Raw genomic sequence first — 23272 nt, forward strand, 5'->3', positions numbered from 1 at the left:
ACCATTTTTATCTTTTTCTTTTTTTCCCTAATAAATATTAAAGAGGAGTAGAAAATCCCACAGTGGCGTAGAAATGACGGAAAGTAACACACAAGTTTCTTAAAAGCTCTTATATAATTTCATTATGTTTTATTCTTATCTTATTCTAAGTGAACATCACTAATTACAGAGCCTAGAATGAAATCTTATTAAAAAGATTTAACTTTCTATAAATTATGCATTTTAAAAATAAAATAAAAAATAAAAAATAAAAAATATTTAATTATAATGGTTAAATTAATCTTGTAACGCGTTTCAATCTCTTTCTCTTTTTCTTCTTCTTACCGCGTGCTTGTGTATTTTGTTTGTTGCATAAACTGAAATTGTATAAATACTTTGCTTTAAAGAGAAAAGATATTAATCAATTTGTTGTCTGAAGTTGAATTTGACATTGGATGGAGTCTCGGAGAGATCGCAGGACAGAAGCTCTTGGAGACCTTCGAGTCCTTCCCGACGAAATCCTCTGCGCGATTTTGGAACGTTTCACTCCCAGAGATGTTGCTCGGGTGGCTTGTGTTAGCAGGTAATGCTTTCTACCACTACTCCCTTTCTTTTATATTTTTCTCCATCATTTTCCTACAACTTTTTATTCTTATTGAAGTCTCTTCGATACAGCTTCTTTATCATATCGTTTTCCGTATGAATCTTGATGCAAATGGATTGTGCATGGTGGTTTAATTCATTTGTACTTTTGATGTTTTGCTTTTCGTGTGACTGTGATTCATTGACCAACATTGTTATGGTAAATAAAGCGTATAGCTCATGAGTCATGTGGTATAATGTTTATCTAAGTGGGGCAAATTAAATTTTGGCAGTGTGATGTACACACTATGCAACGAAGAACCGCTGTGGATGAGTCTATGCCTAAAAGAAGCGACGGGTTTGCTGCAATACAAAGGCTCTTGGAAGAAAACTGTTCTGCATAAGTATGTCTCTCTTCATATGCAATTGCTCGTTCTGAAACTGATTGTTATCTTTTCTGGCACTTAATTTTAGTTTCTGTTTAGAGTTTTTAACTTGTTTCGAATTGGGCATTTGTATGCAGTTTGAATCTGCCCGACAAATACAAAGAATACCATAGAGGACCTTTATATTTTGATGGTGAGAGTTCTAACAACACTACCAGTCTCTTATGTATCTTCTATATTCTTGGGAAATTTAGTCTATCTGCTCTGAGAAAATCATATGGAAGACTTTTCCATAGACCACTAATACTCACCTCTCTGCAGGCTTCAACTCTTTATTTTTGTACAGGAGATTATACCGCTGTCATACCACATTGGGTGCATTTCATGCGGATACTGGAAATTTGGAAAGAATAAAAGACATCTCATTGAAGGACTTCTATAATGAGTATGATGCAAAGAAACCGGTACTGGGATAAAATAATTTTAACAGTGAACTCTATTATTTTTTATTCCTTGAGAATTGAGGTGTTTCTAATTTAATTTATAACTTCTGATCTTTAGACTCACTCACAGTCTTACTAAGGTCTTGGGTTTTAATATGGAAACAGACTCTTTGCATATGCAAGCGTGAGTTTGTGTACAAGAACCTTCCCCCACTCCTTTGCATAGGAGCCTTCTAGCACTGGTGTACATTAGTTAGTTAGTTTATAACTATATACGTATTCACATTTGCTATTAATCTCTGAAGTATTTGAATAGTGGTATTGTTTTCTCCAGTTTTTTTTTTTTTTTTTTTCTTGTAAGAGGGAAAGTGAGAGATGAGAATCCCTTGTCTTTCTAAATAAGGGTCCTTTGCAGATAATAATAGTCTGGTTGTAGGTCATGCTACGCATTCTAGATATTTTGAAATTTATCAATCTTGAATTTCCAATTATTTTGATTTTTATTTTTTATTAAAATTTAATTTTAATGAATTACGCATACAGGTTATGCTCAGTGGATTGGCTGATACATGGCCCGCCAGGCATAAATGGACAACTGATCAGCTGTTGCTAAACTACGGAGATGTAGCATTTAAAATTTCTCAACGGGGCGCCCGGAAGATCTCCATGAAATTCAAGGATTATGTCTCGTACATAAAAGTTCAGCATGATGAAGATCCCTTGTATATTTTTGATGAAAAGGTGGTTATTATGAGATATTTGTGTTTCACTATGCACCAGTCCACCTCCATGCACTATTTCCTTTCCTATTTCTTGTTCTGCAGTATTTGAGAGTTTGCAAGTTCTTTTAACTTTTTTTTACCACTAATTCAGTTTGGTGAAGCTGCACCTAGCTTATTGAAGGATTATTGTGTGCCTCATCTTTTTGAAGAAGACTTCTTTGATATCTTAGACACAGATAAAAGACCATCCTATAAGTGGCTCATAATTGGACCAGAGAGATCCGGTGCCTCTTGGCATGTTGATCCAGCTCTTACCAGTGCATGGAATACTCTTCTTTGTGGGCGTAAAAGGTAAAGATCTAAGCCTCTTGACCAGTAAATTTTGCCTCCATTTTTGCTGAGTACATAGTCTGTGACTGTTTAAATGGCGCTTGAGGAAGCTATATGCATGGTCCATTTCTGAGTTTAATCCTTGAAAATGATAAATTGGTTCCTCCAGCTTATTAGAATTCTTTCTTTTTTGTTTTTTGGAGTTACTGTGGAGGCTAGGAATGAGGAAAAAAGGATTAAATGTGAGTAGTGAGACTTCTTAGGGGTTAAACTTGGCATCTGTTTTTTCCTCAAGAAACTAGGTGCCATTAAGCTGATGGGCTATTGCTCCAGCTTATTAATATTACTTTTTATTAGCTACTAATGCATTCCTACTCAATGGTTATGAGCAAAGATATTGTTTGGTTTACAAGTTCCAAATTTGGTTTTCAATCATAGTAGTAATTAGCATGCTATAGTGGAGGTGATGAGAAACCAGAAAGGATCATTCTGATGTTCACTTTGAGAAAGATATTGACGCCACACTCAAGATAAATGAGAAGGTGTGATAGAGTGTTAAGAGTGTACGAGCTGAGGAAGAGAAATTAATAGGGTGGTTAGGCGGTTAAAGAGTGTGTTTGACCATTAACAATTCAGTTAACAGTTAGTCATGTAGGGGGAACCTTATAAGAAGGCTATGGGCTATTGTATGGGGTTAGCTTTTGATATTCTTTTGTATAGTCAGGACTTCTGATTCTTGTGGAGGGAGAGTGCTCCCTTGAGAGTGGTGTTTGTGTACATTGTATTCGTGATTACAGAAGTAATACACATACGTTTTCTTCTTTCTGTGTGAATGGGCGCTGTGAAGTGTGTTAGATTTGATTTCTTGACTAAAGAAATCTATCAAGGTGAGTGATAAGTCATGGAGTTGACCGTTACATGTTACCCTAATAAGGCCAAAATTGAGGTTCTTATAACTCATAGCTCCACAATGCTCTCACAAAGAGAAATCTCAATTTTGGTCAGAATTCATATATATATCATCTCATTATATGACAAAGTGGAAAGTGCATCTTTTTATAGGATGAATTAGGTAAAACCTTCTGAGTTCCATATTAATTCTCAGTAAGTACTCTTTTAATACACACTAATATTACATTTAATTCCTATTATATGAATAATTATTTCCTATATTTAATTAAAAGATAAAATTTTCAAAGAAAATTCAAAAGGCCTCCCAAGATAATATAAGAAGGGGAGGGCACCCTAGCTGCTATGGGAATGAAATAGAAAAGTGGTTTCCAATAGCGGACTGTTCAGCTGCAACAGCATAGATTTTTGCATGCTACACTTGATACCTGCTTTAAACACTTCATCATGGAACAATGTTGTTTAGAGGTTTTTGGGTAGAATTATGACTTCTCTCCCTTTTTGAATGCCTTTTTTATTTATTTTGAAAATATAAATGGATGTGAGACTGTTTTTCTCTGACCATTCCATAAAAGGTTACTCCCATTTTGACCTTTGTTTCTTCACACTTTACAGGACATTTTTTTCCCTTGTCTTCAGTTCAATTATACTAATATTTATTTAATTTATCAGGTTCTTTTTGTACTAATTTAATTTCACCATCAATTTGTGTTTTGGACTTCTTTTCTTTGTTCTTACAGCTCTTAAATTGATAGCTATTTCTGTATAAACTAACTTATTATTGATCGTGAACTTATTTATATTTTTTAGCATTATGAGCAGTATAAATTATTTAGTCTGTATTGTAGTATTTAAAATAATAGTTACTCCATTTCCTGCATTCTAAACTATAGTTCAATGTTTTTTGAACTAATGATACATGGAAGAATTAATAAGATAGTAGCACTGAGATAGTTTGTGAGAAGATTGGTCATTTTTAGACGTAGAGTATTATTCCTGTTATGTAAGCTAATATTTTACTAGTACTAGGTTCTTAAAATTTTATATGGACCAAGGTTGAACAAGAATCCTAAAAACAAAAAAACCTATATCCTCTAAAGACACTTCAGTTTTATCATTCTCATGGGTCTTAGATGTTATAGGTAGATGTCGTATAAACTAAAATTAAGCCTTACTCTTTTTTTTTTTTTCTTTCTCTAATTCTCTCTGCCTCTCAGTTAGAAATCCAGAATTGAAAAGAGAAATCAAAGGGTTTCCCCTTCACACAGGATGGTAATGATCCTATCAACAATTCTCTAAAACCAAAAACATTTTCTGCCTACAAAGACCCCCTCCCCACTATATAAAGAAAGACTCTCTCAACCTAACAACCCAACTAACAACTAATTCCTAATTTGTTTCCTTCTATCCTGCACGTAGTATATCCTATCACTCTCCCCCCTGCAAACCACCCCCCACTTGGCACCCATGTGTGTGTGCATATTTGTTGGGAAAGGGGGCTGTTGGTAGATATCCTTCTGAACATGAGAGTCAATGGATTACTATTAGCACGTTTGGTACAACTTAAATCTAGAAAAATAATTGCTTATTTTTCAAAACTTTTGAGCATGTTGGCAAAAATAAGCATTTATTTTTCTAAATAAACTGAACCAAGCAATCAGTAAGTAAATGTCATAGCAAAGCATAAGGAAAATGTTGATCTGGTATGGGCTCGATTATTTAACAAAAATTAGAATTCTTGTTCTTTATTGATTCAGTAACAGATTACACAAGTTTTATTTGATTTGGTGCTTAGGTTTTCTGTGTTAGTTCTTGATTATGTTCCAGATAACTAATGTTGAAGTGGTAATGTTTCACGTACATTTGATAGGTGGGCATTATATCCGCCAGGAAAAGTGCCTTTGGGTGTGACTGTTCATGTTAATGAAGAAGACGGTGATGTCAATGTTGAGACTCCATCATCACTGCAGGTACTACAATGTTGTAATTATAGTGGTATATATCCTCTTTTTAGTGGTGAACCATAGTAGAAACTTTTTGTGCCGATCTGTTGATGCGTGTTGTAATTATTTAAGTGAAAAGAAAATCAGAGTATTCCAAAGAGAACAATACATATGTATAAGAAGATCAAACTCAGTTTTTTCACTCTAGAAAGATTACAATTCATAAAGCTTAAAGAATAACTACTCACTAACAACATGGTCTTAAGAATAAATCATGAACTCACACGGGAAGAGCAAAACAGATTAAAATGAAAATAACTGATGCCTTATGTCTACTTAGCAACAAGTAGAAGCAACATAAGCTGAATGTGGACATGTTTCAGTCTTGAAGCATTTTCCTAACAATGTGGTTATTATTGTTAGTCACGTATTTGTTTGTTTACAGTGGTGGCTAGACTTTTATCCTCTTCTTGCTGACGAGGACAAGCCAATTGAGTGTACACAGCTACCTGGAGAAACAATTTATGTTCCAAGTGGATGGTGGCACTGTGTGCTAAATTTGGAAACAACTATTGCTGTCACGCAGAATTTTGTGAATTCCAACAATTTCGAATTTGTATGTTTGGATATGGCACCTGGTTATCATCATAAAGGAGTTTGCCGTGTTGGGTTACTGGCTCTTGATGAAGATAGTTATGAAAATGTCAGACAGAACATACCATGTAATGAAAATAACTCAAGTTACAATGATTTGTCAAGGAAAGAGAAAAGAGCCAAAATTCAGAAAGATGCTGATGGTATATATAACAAAAGAGCCATAAATGGTGTATCTAGAAGCTACAATTTATGGAAAGATGGATTTTCCTATGATATAAACTTCTTATCCATGTTTTTGGATAAAGACAGAGACCACTACAGTTCCTTGTGGAGCTCAGGAAACAGCATTGGTCAGCGAGAACTAAGAGAATGGCTATCCAAGCTCTGGATTCAAAAACCAAAATTAAGAGAGCTAATATGGAAGGTTATTTTCTTCCTACAGTTATGCATTCTTTCAGCTCACACTGTAACATTATCAGATTTTATGACCTTTTTCCATTTATATATGTCTAGGGAGCATGTATTGCACTAAATGCCAACAAGTGGTTAGAATGCCTATCAAAAATTTGTGCCTTCCATAATTTGCCCCCTCCCACTGACGATGAAAGGCTTCCAGTTGGTACCGGTAGCAATCCTGTGAGTTTCTTTTTTCTTATTTCTTTTAATAATTTTAACTTGTATTTTCTCGAAGATTGAAACACAATAAGTATTCTTGGGCTTCAATAAAAATATTTGCTCCGTAGTGTAACAATAAAATTGATAAATTGAAAATAACCCACCATGGCCTTGGAACAATTGTAGATTTTAGTGGAGTCCATAAAGGTTTTATTTATTCTATTGAAATGATTGGACTTTACTGAAATATTAAGCATATTATTTCATTCCTTGTCCAAATCTTTGAAGTTAATACTCAGTTGAAACATATGGAACAAAATCACATTTCAATATGCTTCCTCCACTATTGACTTGTCGTATAGAAATATATTTGATGAACTACTATATTGATCCCAAGTTCTGCTGTAGGCGTTTTGGGTTCTTTTATTTATTCTGCCTTAAGTTACTTATTTTGGGTCGGTTTTTTCTGCCATGATTGCCATCTGAGGAAAAAACAAACAGATTTTTTAGTTGTTTTTTGGCACCTAATGAGGTTCTCCACTAGGCACTGGAGAAGGTATCTTCAAGAGGCAAGGACCAGCACCTAGCCTCAGCGATATGTGAATAGCTTGTCACTTTTAGGCAAAGAAGAAAACCAATAAAGAACCAGATCAAATGATATTTTGGTTGTTGATCTTTTCACCATGTTTCTAAGTTTGTGTCGTAGTTTTCCCTATTGTGATCCTGAATATTGTCCTATGGTTCTTGAACTGCTATAAATATACAAATATATTATTTAACTTTGTTTATTAAGGCCCTATTTGGTATGGTTGTCAGTTGAGTTTTGTTAATTTTAAAAATTTAAAAACATCCAGTTTTATGTTTTTAGTCTCCATATTTTGTGTTGTTTTATTTCAAATTCTAATAGAAAACCATTCTCTAATTCCTAATTCATGCACTTTGGGTAATATAAACGATTGTTGAGTCAGTAGTGGGGTGGTCTTGTAGCTGTGGACTTTTGGTGATGAAATGGTGGTGGCTATACTATATTGGTTGTAGCAGTGCCGGTAGCAACAACAAAAATAATGGTGGTGGTGACAATACAATGTTTTTTTCTGGCTAGTAGTGACAATGATCATGTAGGCCACAGCAAGTGATGGTATTAGTGGCAATGATTATAATAATAGTGGTGGCAGTGGCTGTGATGGTCATTGTCTGGTGTTGTGGTGGGAGGTGGTAGTGATGTTGGGTCTTTTGGGAGAAATGGAAGAGTTATATTTATTTTCATGGCTAGAAGTTATTTCCTTTATTGTTTTAAAAATTGATGTCAAAGTGTTTCGAAATTGAATTAAAAACCAATTCAACTTCGTTTTAGCCAAGCACGTTGTTTTGTTTAAAACTAAAAAAGAACTCACAAGCATCCTAATATTCTGTAGTTTTATGGCATGAGAATGATTTCTGGTGTGATCATTCAATTTTTAACAGTAATTTTGGAGTATATAATAGCTTTCTGACTGGGAATATCTCCGTTATCTAACCAGGTTTATTTAGTGGGAAACACTGTTGTTAAGATTTTTGTTGAAGGAGGACTGGAAGCTTCACTTTATGGTTTAGGCACAGAGGTACTTTATTGGCATTCTGTTTCCATTGGTTATGTTGTACGTATATCTAATTTAAAATTTTTTTTTCTGTATATTTTACAGCTAGAGTTTCAGAGTCGGTTGCATGAAGCCAACTCTCCGCTTAGTAAACATATACCTGATGTTTTGGCCAGCGGAATTATTTATCTTGAAAATGGATCTTGTACCAATTTAAGTTGGGATGGAAAAGGTGTACCTGATATCATTGTGAAAAACAATATCACCAGTAGGAAATGCAGTGTTGATGATTTCTCATTTGGGGTGTGGGGCAGGAAACAGTTAGAGTATAGGAATGCTGGGATGCCTGTGAATGAATCAGGTAGCTTAGCTGGTAACTCAAACATATGGCCATATGTGATAACAAAACGATGTGCAGGGAATATGTTTGCAGAATTGTAAGTCATGTCATTTAGTGTTAATTAGTAGCAATTCTAGTTTCTTATTTCTTGAAGAAACATAATTCTCTGTATCTTATGTATTTAGTTTTATGCAGAAGAGATAAACTGACATGGGAAGATACAACAAACTTGGCCTCATTCTTGGGGGAGCAACTGCATTATCTTCATCTTTTGTCATATCCGCCTCCAAATATCTCATCTTTCTCTGATATTGATCATGAATTAAGCTTGGTTGAGGCTAATGGTTATATTGCAACTGTTAACAGTAAATCAAATGTTACAGCAGAATGGTGGCTCTTCACCAGAACCTTAGCAAAGATGAGGAAAGATGTGTCAAGCCGTTTGACCAAGTGGTACAATTTGCCCCTTTTGGCCCATGACTTCCTGTTAAACAATATGGTTTGAATTAGTTGATATATGTAAGAAATGCTCCAAGGGGAAAACATAAATTTTTATGCATAGGAATGAAAATTTAATAGCCTACCAAACACTTCGAAGTTGAAAAGGAGTTCTTATAGATAGGAAAACTGCCAATTTCAGTAGCGGTGTTTAACAACTATTTAAAGCTTTCTTTTGACTCAATCCTTATTTTGAACTTTATTCATGTATTATTATGTTTTATTTTTTTGTTTTGCCTACCCATGTTCTTCTGTAACATACTAGTCTCTATTTTGTAGGGGTGATCCAATTCCTAGCAAACTCATTGAGAAGATTGATGAATATATTCCACCTGATTTTGCTGAGGTTTTTTCTAAATTCAAATTCACATTTTGATATCAACTTTTTTGTGTGGATATGCCAGAGTTGATTTGTTTCTATAATCTATGTAACTTTTATTGGACTTCAGAAGTTTGGAAACTATGCTTGTAAACCTTGCTCCTGGATACACACGGACATTATGGACGATAACATTTACATGAAACCATCATTGGTTTGCTCTACCCCTGCTGGGAATAATGAAGGTAGCACCATGCTGGACAATGGTTTGTTGAGTAATCATGAAGTAAAATCATGGTGTCCTAGTCACATTCTTGACTTTAGTGATCTTTCAATAGGTCAGTACTTCTGCTTTCCTACATCCAAGAAATTTGTATCGAACTTATATTGGAACGTTGTGATCATATTGCATCATAATTTTTTAAGTACTTTCATAATCTAAAAGAATATTTTTTTAATCTGTACAGTTGAACTGATGTGTTTTCTGTGATATACACGAACAAATACATGTTATTAACACCCAAGTAGTATTTATTTTTCATTTATTTATGACTTCATTTCTACTACTTTTACCGTTTTCAGGCTAAGGCATGTTCTCCTACAAAAATGTAATCATCATGATTTTAGCTTTCTCCCTAAGAATTTGTTGTTCTAAAGTTGTTATCGTTGTAACAATTTCCCGAAATATTTTGTGTTTTCATATTATGTTTCATTCTTCATTACTTTCGGAGGACTGCCGCTTCCTTTTTGTCTGTTTTCACAATTTTCTGCCATTACCCAGTTAGTATGGTTTTTAGTTCTTATTCTACCTTCCTCTTATTATTAATCTGTCTAATATATTTATAATTAAGTTTACGACTATTTATGATGGGCTCATCATTTGTACATCAACTCTTTAACGCCAGGCAGATGTGTTCGAAAGTAATACTGCGGTAAATATATTCTGATGTTATTTCTGTTTTTTTTTTTTTTTTTTTTCCATTTGCAGGTGATCCTCTTGTTGACTTGATACCAATTTATTTAGATGTGTTTAGAGGTGATTCACGTCTCCTTAAGCAGTTTTTAGAAAGTTACAAACTTCCTTTTGTTCGTGAGGTATCAAGGTGGGAGTCAACAGAGGGTGATCAAAAGTTTGGCCGACTTTCATATCTTGCCATGTAAGTAACGGTCTCCATAATTCTTACATAATTAATCTCTTATGAACGTTTATTTCAATTTATACGAACAAATTTATATAGAAATGTGAAATTGTCTACCTATAGTCAATGAAATCAGTCACGCTCCCTTATGGATAGCCTTACCCAGTCAAGATGGATTTTTTAGTACTAATTATACCATTAATAATTATTGACATTGCGTAATGAATTTTAGGATATTTCATTAGAATAGTTATGTATTTAACTCTTTTGAAAGGCATTTTACATAGTTAATTGAAACTAACAGCAGTTTAAAACAAAAACACTTGTTGATAAATTGGTAATTGTAAATTTGTTAGTCGCAAATAGAGTTGTGGAAGCCATAGATGACGACTTTGTCCTAAACGCTTTTCTTGTGGTCAATTATCAAAAGCATAACGTTATGTTTGGATCAGTGGAATGGAAATGAAATGACTTTAGTTTTCGGTTTGAATTGTCTAATAATTCAAACAATGATACGATTGTTTTAAGGATTTTGTTAACAGTTAGGGGCATTGAATTATTTTAATTTTAATGAATTATTATCCCGTATTTTCTATTCTACCTATTGAATAAGGGTTATGTTTTTCACAAAGAAAAATGGTTTAGTTTGTGGGTGGATTTAATACATTTAGCAATTGTTGAAGTAGCTGGTTGGGTTCTATTCATTTTGTTGAAATTGTAGGTGTTATTGTATCTTGCATGATGACAATGTATTGGGAGCTCTTTTTAGCATATGGGAAGAACTGAGGTCAGCACAGTCATGGGAAGAAGTTGAGCTGGCAGTGTGGGGGGAACTGAACAATTACAAAGGCTTTCCGTGACCATTGGCAGCCTTTAAATATTTTTGGAACCGAATGTAGTACGTAGGAGCTCAGTGATAGTGATGATAAATATTCAACTTCTCCTGTACTATATTCTGTACCCGTAAATGAGCTTTTTTATTGATTACATTTTGTTTGATAATTTATAGTAAAGTTCCCCTTCGACTATACTTGATGCAACCATGAATGTCCAATAAGACTATAATCATCCAATGATCAATGATTTTCAGTTCTCTGGATTTTTATAAAATGAATTTTGCTCAATGAGTAATTTACTCCTCCAACAATCAAAATCTATAGTTATATTATAATGATCCGTCCAGTGAACAAAACTAGTTGCCTCTCTCAATCTAAAAATCTTGAATTTTGTTGAGTAAGTCAGTGACTTACCTAATAAATATACATAATATTAGAAAATTTTAACAGATATATAAAAAAATTTAATTGAACTAACTTTATCTACTTTTCATTACATCACCTATATATACTTAGCTAACTATATGTTCTAAGGAATCAATTTTACTAAATTGATATACCAAGCCTAATTCCTTAACCAATCACAAAAGCCTTATAGTTCAAAACTTCTATTTTAATATTCGATGCTAAAAAATGCCATCATCCATTTCCTCAACTCAAATCATTTGCAACAACCACATTATATATTTATAATAGGCCATTTAACTCATAATATTCATAAAAAAAAAAAAACTAACTCCCCTAAGTTCTATAAACCTTTACTTATACGAGATACAATTAATATACAAAAAATAAAAATAAAAAATCAGATCAACATTCTGAACGTGTCTTTTCAATATTAGACAAATAAATTCATATTAAACTAAAAAAATTGGTGTGTAAGCATCACTCACTCAATACATGTTAAATTTTCAAAATGACTCAAATAAAAAAAAATCGATAGAAATTTTGATGGGACATAGTTAATTTATTTTAGGATTTTTATGGTGAATTTCGATCTTAAAAAAATGAAAATGGTGATAAAAAAATATAAAAAAAGACATAGAAATAAAAAATAATAGTTTATAGAGACACTATCTCTTTATAAAAAGAAACTTGACTATTTTTTTTTTATTTATAAATTTTGTGTAACATTCCAAAAATATAGTATAAACCATATCATAGAATATATACATATCATAATATTACATATCAGTTGCCTAGGAAAAACTATTAAAACATAATTCTATAGAGAATATTAAAACCATGAGAAAAAGGGTTACAAGTGAACCGAACGGTTCTACAAAGGAGACTACTAACCGAACAGTTAGTAAAGAGGCCATACCAGCTGAATGGTCATACACTAGCACGTGCGAACCGAACGGTCATAACTACACCACTGAGTTTCTTCCTCCAGCACTTCTTCCATAAAGACCACCTAGCCTTCTGCTCACATCCATTGGATGATCATTGCAGTGAAGAGAACGACCGAACAGGCAATTACCGAACGGGTAATACAGACATGACAGGAAAAATAAGGGTAAGCTTATGTAATTTAATTAATCAACTCCAACATTACATTTAAGCATATCAATTGAATAATCACAAACAATATTTCAATCATACAATCATCATATAAGTATAATAATAAAAAACCGAACATATAAATCATAATAACCGACCACTCAACACTGACTGTCCGGACTGTATGAATCATGTAGCTACGATCGTCCTTGCACCCGTGGAAAGGTAAATTGGAACAACCCGAATACCATAGTTGGAAACCCAAACCGCCACACGGGGTTAGCCCTTCATCCCTCATTGTAGTTGGAACCCCAAGCCTACACATGAGTTTAGTTTGTTAGTTGGAACCCCAAGCCTAACCCGACCAGGCCTCCTGCTATTCCCACCACATGCGCCACCATTCTCTACTTGAGACTTGGTGACCATTGAAATGTCAGGATGAACGTCCACTACAAAGCTGACCATGTTCGTACGATTACCACATCTCAACCAACCACTCGCTGAGACATTCCTCCTTGGAATTCTCTTAATGTCCAAATCACAATTGCCATTTCGTACATTCATATTTCATTAGAATCATCGCAACATATGTTTATAACATCATACTTCATTATTCATAACATCTTTAAGTAATATCATACAAACAAAAACACCATTCCCACTTTGGAACAAGACTGAGGAGAAAAGACTATAAAACCTTTATCCGATACCGAATGGGAGAAGACTTCCTATATATGTATATGTATGACTATGGTCGAACGGTAAGGATACCATCAGCTCAAGAATTATGACCGAACGATCAAATAACAAGATAACTCCAGTTGGAACCAAATACCATATAATACCGATCACAATTGAGATGGAGCCAAATACTAAATAATTAGACAAAATACTTGTACCTTAGGCTAAGCACTTTGAGCTTAGACCGAACACTTATAAGATTTGACCGAGCACTTAGGGCTTAGGCCAAACACTTTATAGTAGGAGGAAATTCTCTTCAAGAAACCGAGTGTTAGTACGGGACTGAACACTCTTTAAGAAACCGAGCGCTAGTATAAAACCAAACACTCTTCAAGAGACCTATTATGAGTATAAGCGAGTGCCAGTACAAGATCGACCACTCTCTGTATGACCAAGTGTCAATACAAAACGAACACTCTTTAAAAGAATATTATTAATACAACGTCGAGTGCTTAGTCTATGACCGAGCGCTCAGTCTATGACCGAACACTTTAAATCCGAGTACTTCAAGACTAAGTGCTAGTCTAAGACCGAGCACTTTAACTGACCGAAATGCTAGTCTATGACCGAGCACTTCAAAACTGAATGTCAGTTCAAAACCAACCACCCAAAAATGAATATTATTAATATAAGACCAAACGCTCAGTTTAGGACTGAACATTTTAAACAAATGATATATATATATAGTAAAATCACAAATGAAACTTTCTTAACTTGTTTGGAATGGTTAGACTAAACAAAGTAGTAAAAGAATCAATATAAGCTTTTATAAGACCGATCGATCATCAAACAATTTCCCTACAGAGACAATTCAGCCAAGATCGAACGTATTGGGGAAAATCGAACGGTCCTAATGACTCTCGGTTACAGTTATAGAATTTTACCAAGTTCAACAGAGTTACTACTAATTCTACTACTACCAAGTTTTCATACCAGATATCACACAAAATAGCATATAGTACTTCAACAATCAACCATAATCATCAATCATATATTATACAATCATCCAACAATGCATAAGAGATATTCATAATTAAATTCTATAAGCTTCCCTTACCTCTAATTCCAAGGTCTGATCGGTGAAAAGCATTCCCCATAGAATCAAACACACAAAAACGGGTTCAGAGAGCGAATTAACAAACACATGCAAGCTGAAAAGGTTCTTGCATGCAAGGAAGATGAAGAATTTCAAATGACAAAGGAGATTTGATCTTACCAGTTCAAATGGAAAATTGATCGGTGCAACTAAAAGAGCTTGTCACCGAGAAAACTTAATCTGAAATGGATTGATGATCGTAGAAGAAAAATGGTGAGAAATTTTAGAGAAAAGGTGGAGAGTTTTAGAGAGAAGGAGGAGAAAATTATGGTTCTAGAAATCTGAAGAAGAAGGGTTGCATGCAGAAGTGGCGTCAGTTTTTGAAATCCCATTTTAAATACAACCTCCAAAAACCAAGCGGTCCACTCCCTGCCTGCCACCTGTCTTCCACTTTCTGAAAATTCCCACTCTCCCTGCTGCCACACAGATTTCAATAGACGAGAAATTAAATGGACGTGACAGCTTGGACTTCCCATAAATGGGGTTTTTAACTGACGTGACATCACTAGCAGGGAAATTTAAGGGGTATGACATTTTGTATTTAAGTAATTATATTTAGGCATAATTATCTAAATATTAAGGTATAAATATTTATGTATAGTTATAAATATATTATTTAAATAAAGAGTTTATTAGTATGAAAAAAATTAAATAGCTAATTATGGGTATTTATTTTTTATACCAAATTAGTTAAAAATAAATAGTATAATTTTAATATTGAAGCAGTAGAAAATCTGAATCCCAAAACCATAGCTTGTTAATGTACAACAACCACCAAAGAGCAAATCTTGAAGCAGTTGAAAAAACCAAAAAAAGAAAAAATGCATCTGAAAATAAAACTTGAAGGATTAAAAATAATTTGACCGCAGAATATTTACACCTGAGCAGGAAGAGGGAAGAGATCAACACATATCCATCATTGAGACCAACAACGCGGGTCTCATTTTCGTCGTCCATGTAATGAACATTTGGAGAGAGAAGGGAACCTAAGAAGATGGCTTTATGGCAACATTGGAAGGGATTTCAATTTCAAAATAATTTAAAAAATAAAGACAAACAATATGCGATAACAACTTCCTTAGTTAGGTTGGATCAAAACTAAAAGAATATAACTGAGATGGTTCCTTGAAGATATATGGTATGAAAATGTGGTGGACAATCAATGATAGAAACTAAAAATGCAAAATTTATAGTGTTCGTGAGGCTAGAAGCTCGTGGTCATATGATGGTTAAATGGTGGTGGTGTGATGTTTGAAGGCTTTAAGAAAGGTTAGGTCAACTCAAAGAGGAAGGTGATTAAGGCTTTGTTCACTTGAGTGGATTTGAGGGAGAGTAATTGAGAGGATTTAAGAGGAATTGATGATACATTTTTTTGTTGTTTATTTGAATAGATTTGGAGGTAAGTGAGAGTGAATTTGGAAGTAAATTTTTTTAATCTGTCACATAAATTAAATCCTACACTAGTTCTCACAAATTTTACTTTCAAATATACTCTCGCTTAGCTCTAAATCTATTCAAATAAACAACAACAACAAATTACCTTCGAATCCTTTCAATTACTCTCTCCCAAATCCACTTAAGTGAACAAGGCTTAAAGAAGAGTCTTATAAGTTGTTTTAGTCTTGATTTTAAGATGAGTAGTATGGTCAATCTAACGAGGGAAGGACATGTGGTCATTCATAAAATACAATCATTTCCACTCCTAGAGTGTTATGTGACCATTATTACTAAACCTAAATCCTCTCCAATAAAAGTATGACACATGACACCTACTTTCCACATTGTTTAGAAGTCTAGCTTAAGAAAAACCCTATACTAATTAGACCTTAATATAAATCTTAAACAAGCTTACTTACTTAGTCAAAATACATGACCTAAAGAAACTTACACTACTTGACCAAAATATATAGCCTAAAGAAACTTATACTACTCCAAACTATGTTCCATGATAACTCCAAAGGTGATCCAAAAGATAGAACTTAGATCATCTTCATAAATGACTTCAACTCTTCTTATAAATGTGTTTGATCAAGTATATATCATCTATACAAATAACAAGAAAAGTTCACATAACCAATAAAATGGATACATGCTGAAAAATTAAATAGGGCTAATTAGGTAACTTTCTTACCAGTTTGTTAATTAAATAGGAATAGTTGAATAGCTTTGGTATGAGTGTAATTTTAGTTTTATTTTAGGTTGGCCACATTTAAGAAGGTTTATTAATTGGCCTTTGAGAAGGTCCAACACCATAATTCTCCAAACATTAACCTTTGAGAAGTAGTAAATAATTTTAGCAGTTGACTTCATACGGTACTTATTCATTAACTTCTCGTCGGGTCCAACAGTTGGAAATCTCCTTCTCATGAAGCCTGCAAGGCTTCGATGCTTTTACCATCAGAGGCTTATTAGTCAACAACACATTGAATTACAACATTATATAATATGATTTTATGATTGATACGAAAGAGGTTAGTAGGGTGACATAATGTTTTATATGGAAATTGTGTAGCTAGCTTTATTAAGTAAAGACCGACCGCAAAGAAGGTTGGGTGAGGTGACCTATCACTTTGTTGATTCTTAATTAACAAGGACCGAAGAAATAAAAAGAATAAGAAAAGTTACAGTGAAAAGCACTTTTAAGGGCCTAGTCGAATCCAATATTGAAATGGGCCCATTACCAACCAACCCAGCCCATTCCTTTTCCTTTCCCTATTAGCCATAATTGAAATTTTGAATGTTCAATTCATTCAAAGTTGAAACTTTTGAAACCAACGAAAACGAATATTATTCCTGGTCGTAGATTGAATTAAAAAGAGGGAGATTCGTAAATGCCAGAGTGTGCGTGAGAGAGAGAGAGAGAGAGAGACTCACCAACCTTTTCGCCAAACAACAACAACACAGAGTATCAAAACCCCTGTCAATGACAGCTGTCTCTTTTTCCTTATTTTTGAATTTAAATTTTAAATTACAACAACGATAATTTCCAATTTTCAGATATTAAAATTATTTCCAAATAAAAATCCCTCATCCAACGGTCCATATTCTATCGCCAAAACGACCCCACCCACGCTTCTCAAAACGCAATTATCGGACACATTACCCTCAAAACCACCCTTTCCCTTTCGTCGATCTCCGTCTCCCTCATCGTTTCCTCCCTCCTCTCTGTCTCTGTCTCTCTTCAATCCCTTACCAGATCTCGCTCTCTCTCCAGGATTCGACAATGGCGGCCGCTCCTACGCCTCGCGAAGAGAACGTGTACATGGCGAAGCTCGCTGAGCAGGCCGAGCGCTACGAAGAAATGGTGGAGTTCATGGAGAAGGTGTCCGCTGCCGCAGACAACGAGGAACTCAACGTCGAGGAGAGGAATCTCCTCTCCGTAGCCTACAAGAACGTGATCGGAGCGCGTCGCGCCTCGTGGCGCATAATCTCCTCGATCGAGCAGAAGGAAGAGAGCCGCGGCAACGAGGATCACGTCACCGTCATCCGCGACTACCGATCCAAGATCGAGTCTGAGCTCTCCAACATCTGCGACGGTATTCTCAAGCTCCTCGACTCTCGCCTTATTCCCTCGGCTTCCTCCGGCGATTCTAAGGTCTTCTACCTCAAGATGAAGGGCGATTACCACAGGTACCTCGCCGAGTTCAAGACCGGCGCTGAGCGCAAGGAGGCTGCTGAGAGCACTCTCGCTGCATACAAATCGGCTCAGGTTCGCCCTTTTTTTCCCTTTCCATTTCTTTTTTTACTGATTTCGTGATTCAGATCTATTCGATTTATTATCTAAACTTGCGTTTATGACTTGTAATTTTATGATTTTTGTTAACCTATCTTTGAAATCTGCACGATTTAGTCGGTACGATTTTTTGGAGCGGTTAAAAGCATGATTCGTTTTAAATGTTTTCGCTAATATTAGTTTTAACTGCTAATCTTTTGCAACTTCATATGAAATATCTGTGAGTTTGAATTCTGAACAATTTGAATTGAACGATTTTCGTTGTAGGTTTTTTTATTCTATCTTTTCATTTATTGTTTTGAAGTATAAACGTGTTTCGTTGTTTTGTAGGACATTGCAAATGCCGAACTGCCTCCAACTCATCCAATTAGGCTCGGCCTTGCTCTGAACTTCTCCGTATTTTACTATGAAATCCTTAACTCTCCTGATCGCGCCTGCAACCTTGCAAAACAGGTTAGATTTAGAGAATATAATGGCCTTTGTATATATGTTTGTGGTTACTATATTTGAGCAGAGTTTTCGATGTTTTCCGGGGAAAATGATGGAATTGGGCCCCCTGCAGTTAAGTCTGCAGCTATTATTGTCCGTTAATAATTATGTCAAGTCCAAATTGTAACTCTTTAATGTTGAAGCAACAATGATGTTACTTGTTGGATTCTAGCGTCTAAATATGGAACATGGACTTTTCTTTGTACCTGTAGCTAGAATGAGTTGTCAAATGTTTATTGGATTTCACAATGAAATTTGGGAGTCTAAAAATTATAGCTAGCTCACAACAATCTATCAACACTTGACTACTTTATCTGGATACTATATAGATGGGTTACCCGACCTGAGTATTACCATGGACTATATTATTTTTAGTCTCTGTTTTGAAAGTTTTCTAAAACCAGTTGCAAGAGCACAACTTTACTGTGAGATGTTCTGTTTTGATGGCATATTTCGAACTCATACTAGAATCTATATCCTTTTCATATGCACTAGGCTTTTGATGAAGCGATTGCTGAATTGGATACACTGGGAGAGGAGTCATACAAGGATAGCACTTTGATCATGCAACTGCTTCGTGATAACCTCACCCTTTGGACCTCGGACATGCAGGTATTGATTTTAGTTTACCTAAGTTCGTCCATCGCGTTTTTTTCATTTTCTTATCAACAACTTATTGATGAAATTTACTGTGCTTTCAGGATGATGGAGCAGATGAAATTAAAGAAGCAGCACCGAAACAGGATGATCAGTAGAGATCTTTTACTGCTAATTAGAATTGAACTTCTCCTCTATATCTTTTTGAAGGGAGGTGTTTGTTGCTTATATCTTTGGTGCTGGAATTTTAGGCATTCATGTCTGTTATGAATTGTGGATGTACTGGGCCGTTTTAGTTTGTCCTTCCATTTTCAAGTGTTTTCCAAATTGCCTATTTTATTAAGGACGCTGAAGTTTTTTATTTTACGGAATTGGAATTTTAAGATTCTCTTCTATCTAGTCAACTTGATGTGTTTTGTTGGAATTGGTTTATGGTTTTGTACGTTTAACTATTCTAAGGATTGTACATTTCATTCTCTGAAATAGAAGGTCTGTTGTTCGAGATCACTACAAAACTTCTGCCCGTATTTTCTACGCTTAAGACCTTGACCCTTATATTTGTGCATTGAATTTTTAATTTCTAATTATGGTATTGGAAGAATGGTTGTTGATTTGTATTTTTTTTTAACAATTCTAGCAATGTTTTCTAATACTTTGGTTTTTTCTTAATGTTTATGAAATATTACAAAATAGGAAGATTCATAAAGTAGAAGTTGTATAATTGTGATTTTTATCAAAATTGAATCATTTAATGTTTAGTTGGTGTTTTCCAAACTTAGACAAATAAAAATAGTTGATAGTAACTATTCTTATTACTTTTTTAACATTTTTTATAGAAATGGTTGAAATCATGGATTTACATATATCATGTTAAACTTTTATTTTTTTTAAGGTTTAATACCATTTTGTCTCAATTTTTGTGATCTTGGTTCGAAATGGTTCTAATTTTTCTAAATTGTTCAATGTGGTCTTAAACATTGTAATTTATGTTCAATTTAGTCATTTTTGTAATTATTGTTTAAATCATTAACCATTAACGGTCAAATGTCCAACTATGCAATAAGTGAATGACATATCATTTAACTATTGACGTGGACACTTTAATTAGGGTGGATTTATATTTTTTGCAAGTGTATTTTTTATTATGCCATCCTCCATCACGCACTACCATCCATTCGCCCAAAACCCTAATCTATCATGTTTCTCGAGCATAAACCAGTAATGTTCATAGCAACCACACAATCTTCGTGTTACCAAAACATCATGTCATTGGTATTATAACCACAAAGCTTCAACCTCCAATGTGAGAAGCGTCATCCAGTCAGCCTCCTCAATAGTCTTCATTAACCTGCAGAAGAACATACCTACAGAAAACCCAAATCAATATTATGGAGAGCTACAATCGCAAACAAGAAACTCAGAAACATTGTCTTCACGATATTGCACCTCCATGAAGAAGAACCCTAAATCGTGATTTACTCAGCACATTACAAACAGAGAAATCCCCAAATCAGAAACAAAGACCCTATAATCGCGATCTCTAATTTGTGGACCTTCAAACCACCACCTCCTTCAACCTGACACCCATTAACGCCATGGATTTTCTTCTCGCAACATAGGAGCAAAATTCCCTTGCATCCTCAATCTGAAACCTCCACCTCCATTCCCATCGTGACTCGACCGCAAGCAAGTCGGACTCTCAATAGCGGCGCAAGAAGCCTTTCTCCCTTCCCTCCAATCCGAAACCTTAATTTTGGGTGGAGAAGGGGCTAACACATGGCAAGACCTCATTGGTCACATCCATCTGGTCAAACAGGGGGCAATAAGTTTAAAGTGTCCACGTCAGCAATTAAATGACATGTCATTCACTGATGGTACAGTTGGACATTTGGCCGTTGACGATTTAAACTATGTTTACAAAAAGGACTAAATTGAATATAAATTAGGATGTTTAGGACTACATTCAACATTTTAAAAAAACTAGGACCATTTCAAACAAAGATGACGAAAATTGAGATAAAAAACGGTATTAAGTTTTTTTAAACTTCTAATAAATTTTAGTTAATAAATGTGTTAGGAAAAGTGAGATTTTGATCGATGAAAAGGAGAAAAGTACGATGAATAAATGTAAAATGACCCAGAGAAATAAAATTAATAATAAAAATGCTTTGTTGAGAAATGAAAAATAATGAAAGTGCATGTGTGGAAATATTATTTCATTCATAAAAGTTACAAACTGTTTTTTTCTAACCCACACAAAGCTTAGATTTTCCTGCCACAGCCACTCCTTAGCTAATAGATGCCGCCTTCTCTTCTCTTTTGAGGTGAAAGTAGTACTGGTTTACATATCCATATGAATGTGTTATGAGGACTCAAAATTAAAGATGGAGAACAGCTTTTTAAAGAATTATTGGCGGAGAACTGAAGGAAGAGATGATGCTAACTGATTCCACCAAAAAGGTTTTGTCTCAATTGATTTTCTTCCCTGAACAGCCCATCATGATGATGTATGATTGACAGGTGAGAACAAGTTTATCCATTCACCAATACAATCAGCCCAAAATGCCACCTGGCTATTAATGGATTGCTGATGAAGATCTTAGACCAGCTCTAACTGGGCTGAACCAATCTCCAACCTGTTATCTTTGTATTCTTCAGTTACAGAGCAACATATCAATCCCTCTTATTTCCTTTCTGATTCTTCAGTTACAGAGTAACATATCAAACAAATAATTTTTCTGAATATATTAGGCAACATACAGCAAATAGCATTAATTAATGTTTTGGCAATAAAGAAAAAAAAAAAAGGCAAAATGAAAAAGAAAGAAGCCATTGCCTACTGGAATGTAGTATAAATTTACATTCATGGTTCTTAGTGGGTCAGTCTTATCTGCTACATCAGTGAAGAAATATGAATGTATGTTGAAATTTACTATGTAAAAGTGATATGAAAAATACAATCATAATATTGATACAAAATGAGATCAAAGTTTATTTTTAGGTCTACTCAAACTTTAGTACTGTGTTTGAAGGGACAAAAGAAAAGTTATGATTTATGAGAAAAATGAGAAAAGATTATCAAGAATAAAAAAATATAATGTAAAAAGATTATCAAATTGTTGCTTACAACTGAGCTATTTATTGCTACACAAGGCTGAAATACCAGAAAGAATTATCCTCTTTTATATTACGAGTTCATCAACTTTATGTTACAAAGTCTAAATCAATTTATTAAAAGAAAAACATACTATGACGCTTTATTGTTGTGATAGTAATATTTGCCTACAAAAGGATTCGTTCATCTCCAGCACAGAAGACCCACCATGTGTTTTTATCAGTAAAAGAATCAATCTCTACACAGAAAAAGCAGTGTAAACAAATGTGATGTGTCATTTGACAAATTGCAAAACAAACAACAACCTTCAGGTACTTGGCATAGCATTATTTTCTCTAGTTGTCAACCTGTGTGGCCAAAATTCAGTCATTAATCCACCATGAATGCAAGAAACACTCAAGGAATCTGAGAGACTGCTTGTGCCAAAAGCCATATATAGTTCAACTTCGAGAAGCTAAACACAGATGAGAGGAACACTTTCAAAACTAAGGGAATCAATCGCTTCAGAAAACTACCAGATAGTTAGTGAACTTTGCCACAATCATGTATTCCTACTTAATGTCAGGAAAGCCATGCACTCTGGCTTCCTTCTGTCACAGCTGGAGGAAGAACAAAATTTTAGGATGTGTGGGAAAGACTTGAGAACGTTAGTGAGGAAGGATATCAAACATGACTTCCTCTACAGACTACAAAGTTAATTCCTGATCCTTCAACTTGTGAGTGCTATAACATAATAATATTCTACATATGGTGCTACCCAAATTTAAAACTACTTATCTTCAA

At 34.4% G+C, this 23272-nt stretch overlaps 2 protein-coding genes across 3 annotated transcripts; both read left to right on the plus strand.

Annotated features, from left to right (window-relative positions):
- Positions 1-329: 329 nt before the first annotated feature.
- LOC106762374 (F-box protein At1g78280) lies at positions 330-11407 on the plus strand. Its single transcript, XM_014646252.2, has 16 exons — positions 330-562; positions 855-965; positions 1085-1140; positions 1269-1411; positions 1934-2131; positions 2264-2463; positions 5222-5321; positions 5740-6315; positions 6405-6527; positions 8027-8107; positions 8189-8520; positions 8619-8876; positions 9201-9267; positions 9371-9578; positions 10229-10397; positions 11101-11407. Exons 1-16 carry the CDS (start codon positions 435-437, stop codon positions 11237-11239), a joined length of 2889 nt encoding a protein of 962 aa, XP_014501738.1. The 5' UTR covers positions 330-434; the 3' UTR covers positions 11240-11407.
- A 6212-nt stretch (positions 11408-17619) lies between these two features.
- Positions 17620-19881, plus strand: LOC106762255 (14-3-3-like protein). Of its 2 annotated transcripts, XM_014646049.2 has the most exons (5): positions 17620-18264; positions 18619-18741; positions 19273-19389; positions 19479-19528; positions 19585-19798. In XM_014646049.2, the coding sequence occupies exons 1-5, from the start codon at positions 17779-17781 to the stop codon at positions 19715-19717; spliced, it is 909 nt and encodes a 302-aa protein (XP_014501535.1). In that variant the 5' UTR covers positions 17620-17778; the 3' UTR covers positions 19718-19798. The 2 variants fall into 2 exon arrangements, with proteins under 2 accessions (XP_014501535.1, XP_014501534.1); XM_014646048.2 differs by having other exon boundaries at positions 17636-18264; positions 19479-19881.
- Positions 19882-23272: the final 3391 nt, after the last annotated feature.

This window comes from Vigna radiata, chromosome 5 (genome assembly GCF_000741045.1).
Source record: "Vigna radiata var. radiata cultivar VC1973A chromosome 5, Vradiata_ver6, whole genome shotgun sequence".
Taxonomy (NCBI): domain Eukaryota; kingdom Viridiplantae; phylum Streptophyta; class Magnoliopsida; order Fabales; family Fabaceae; genus Vigna; species Vigna radiata.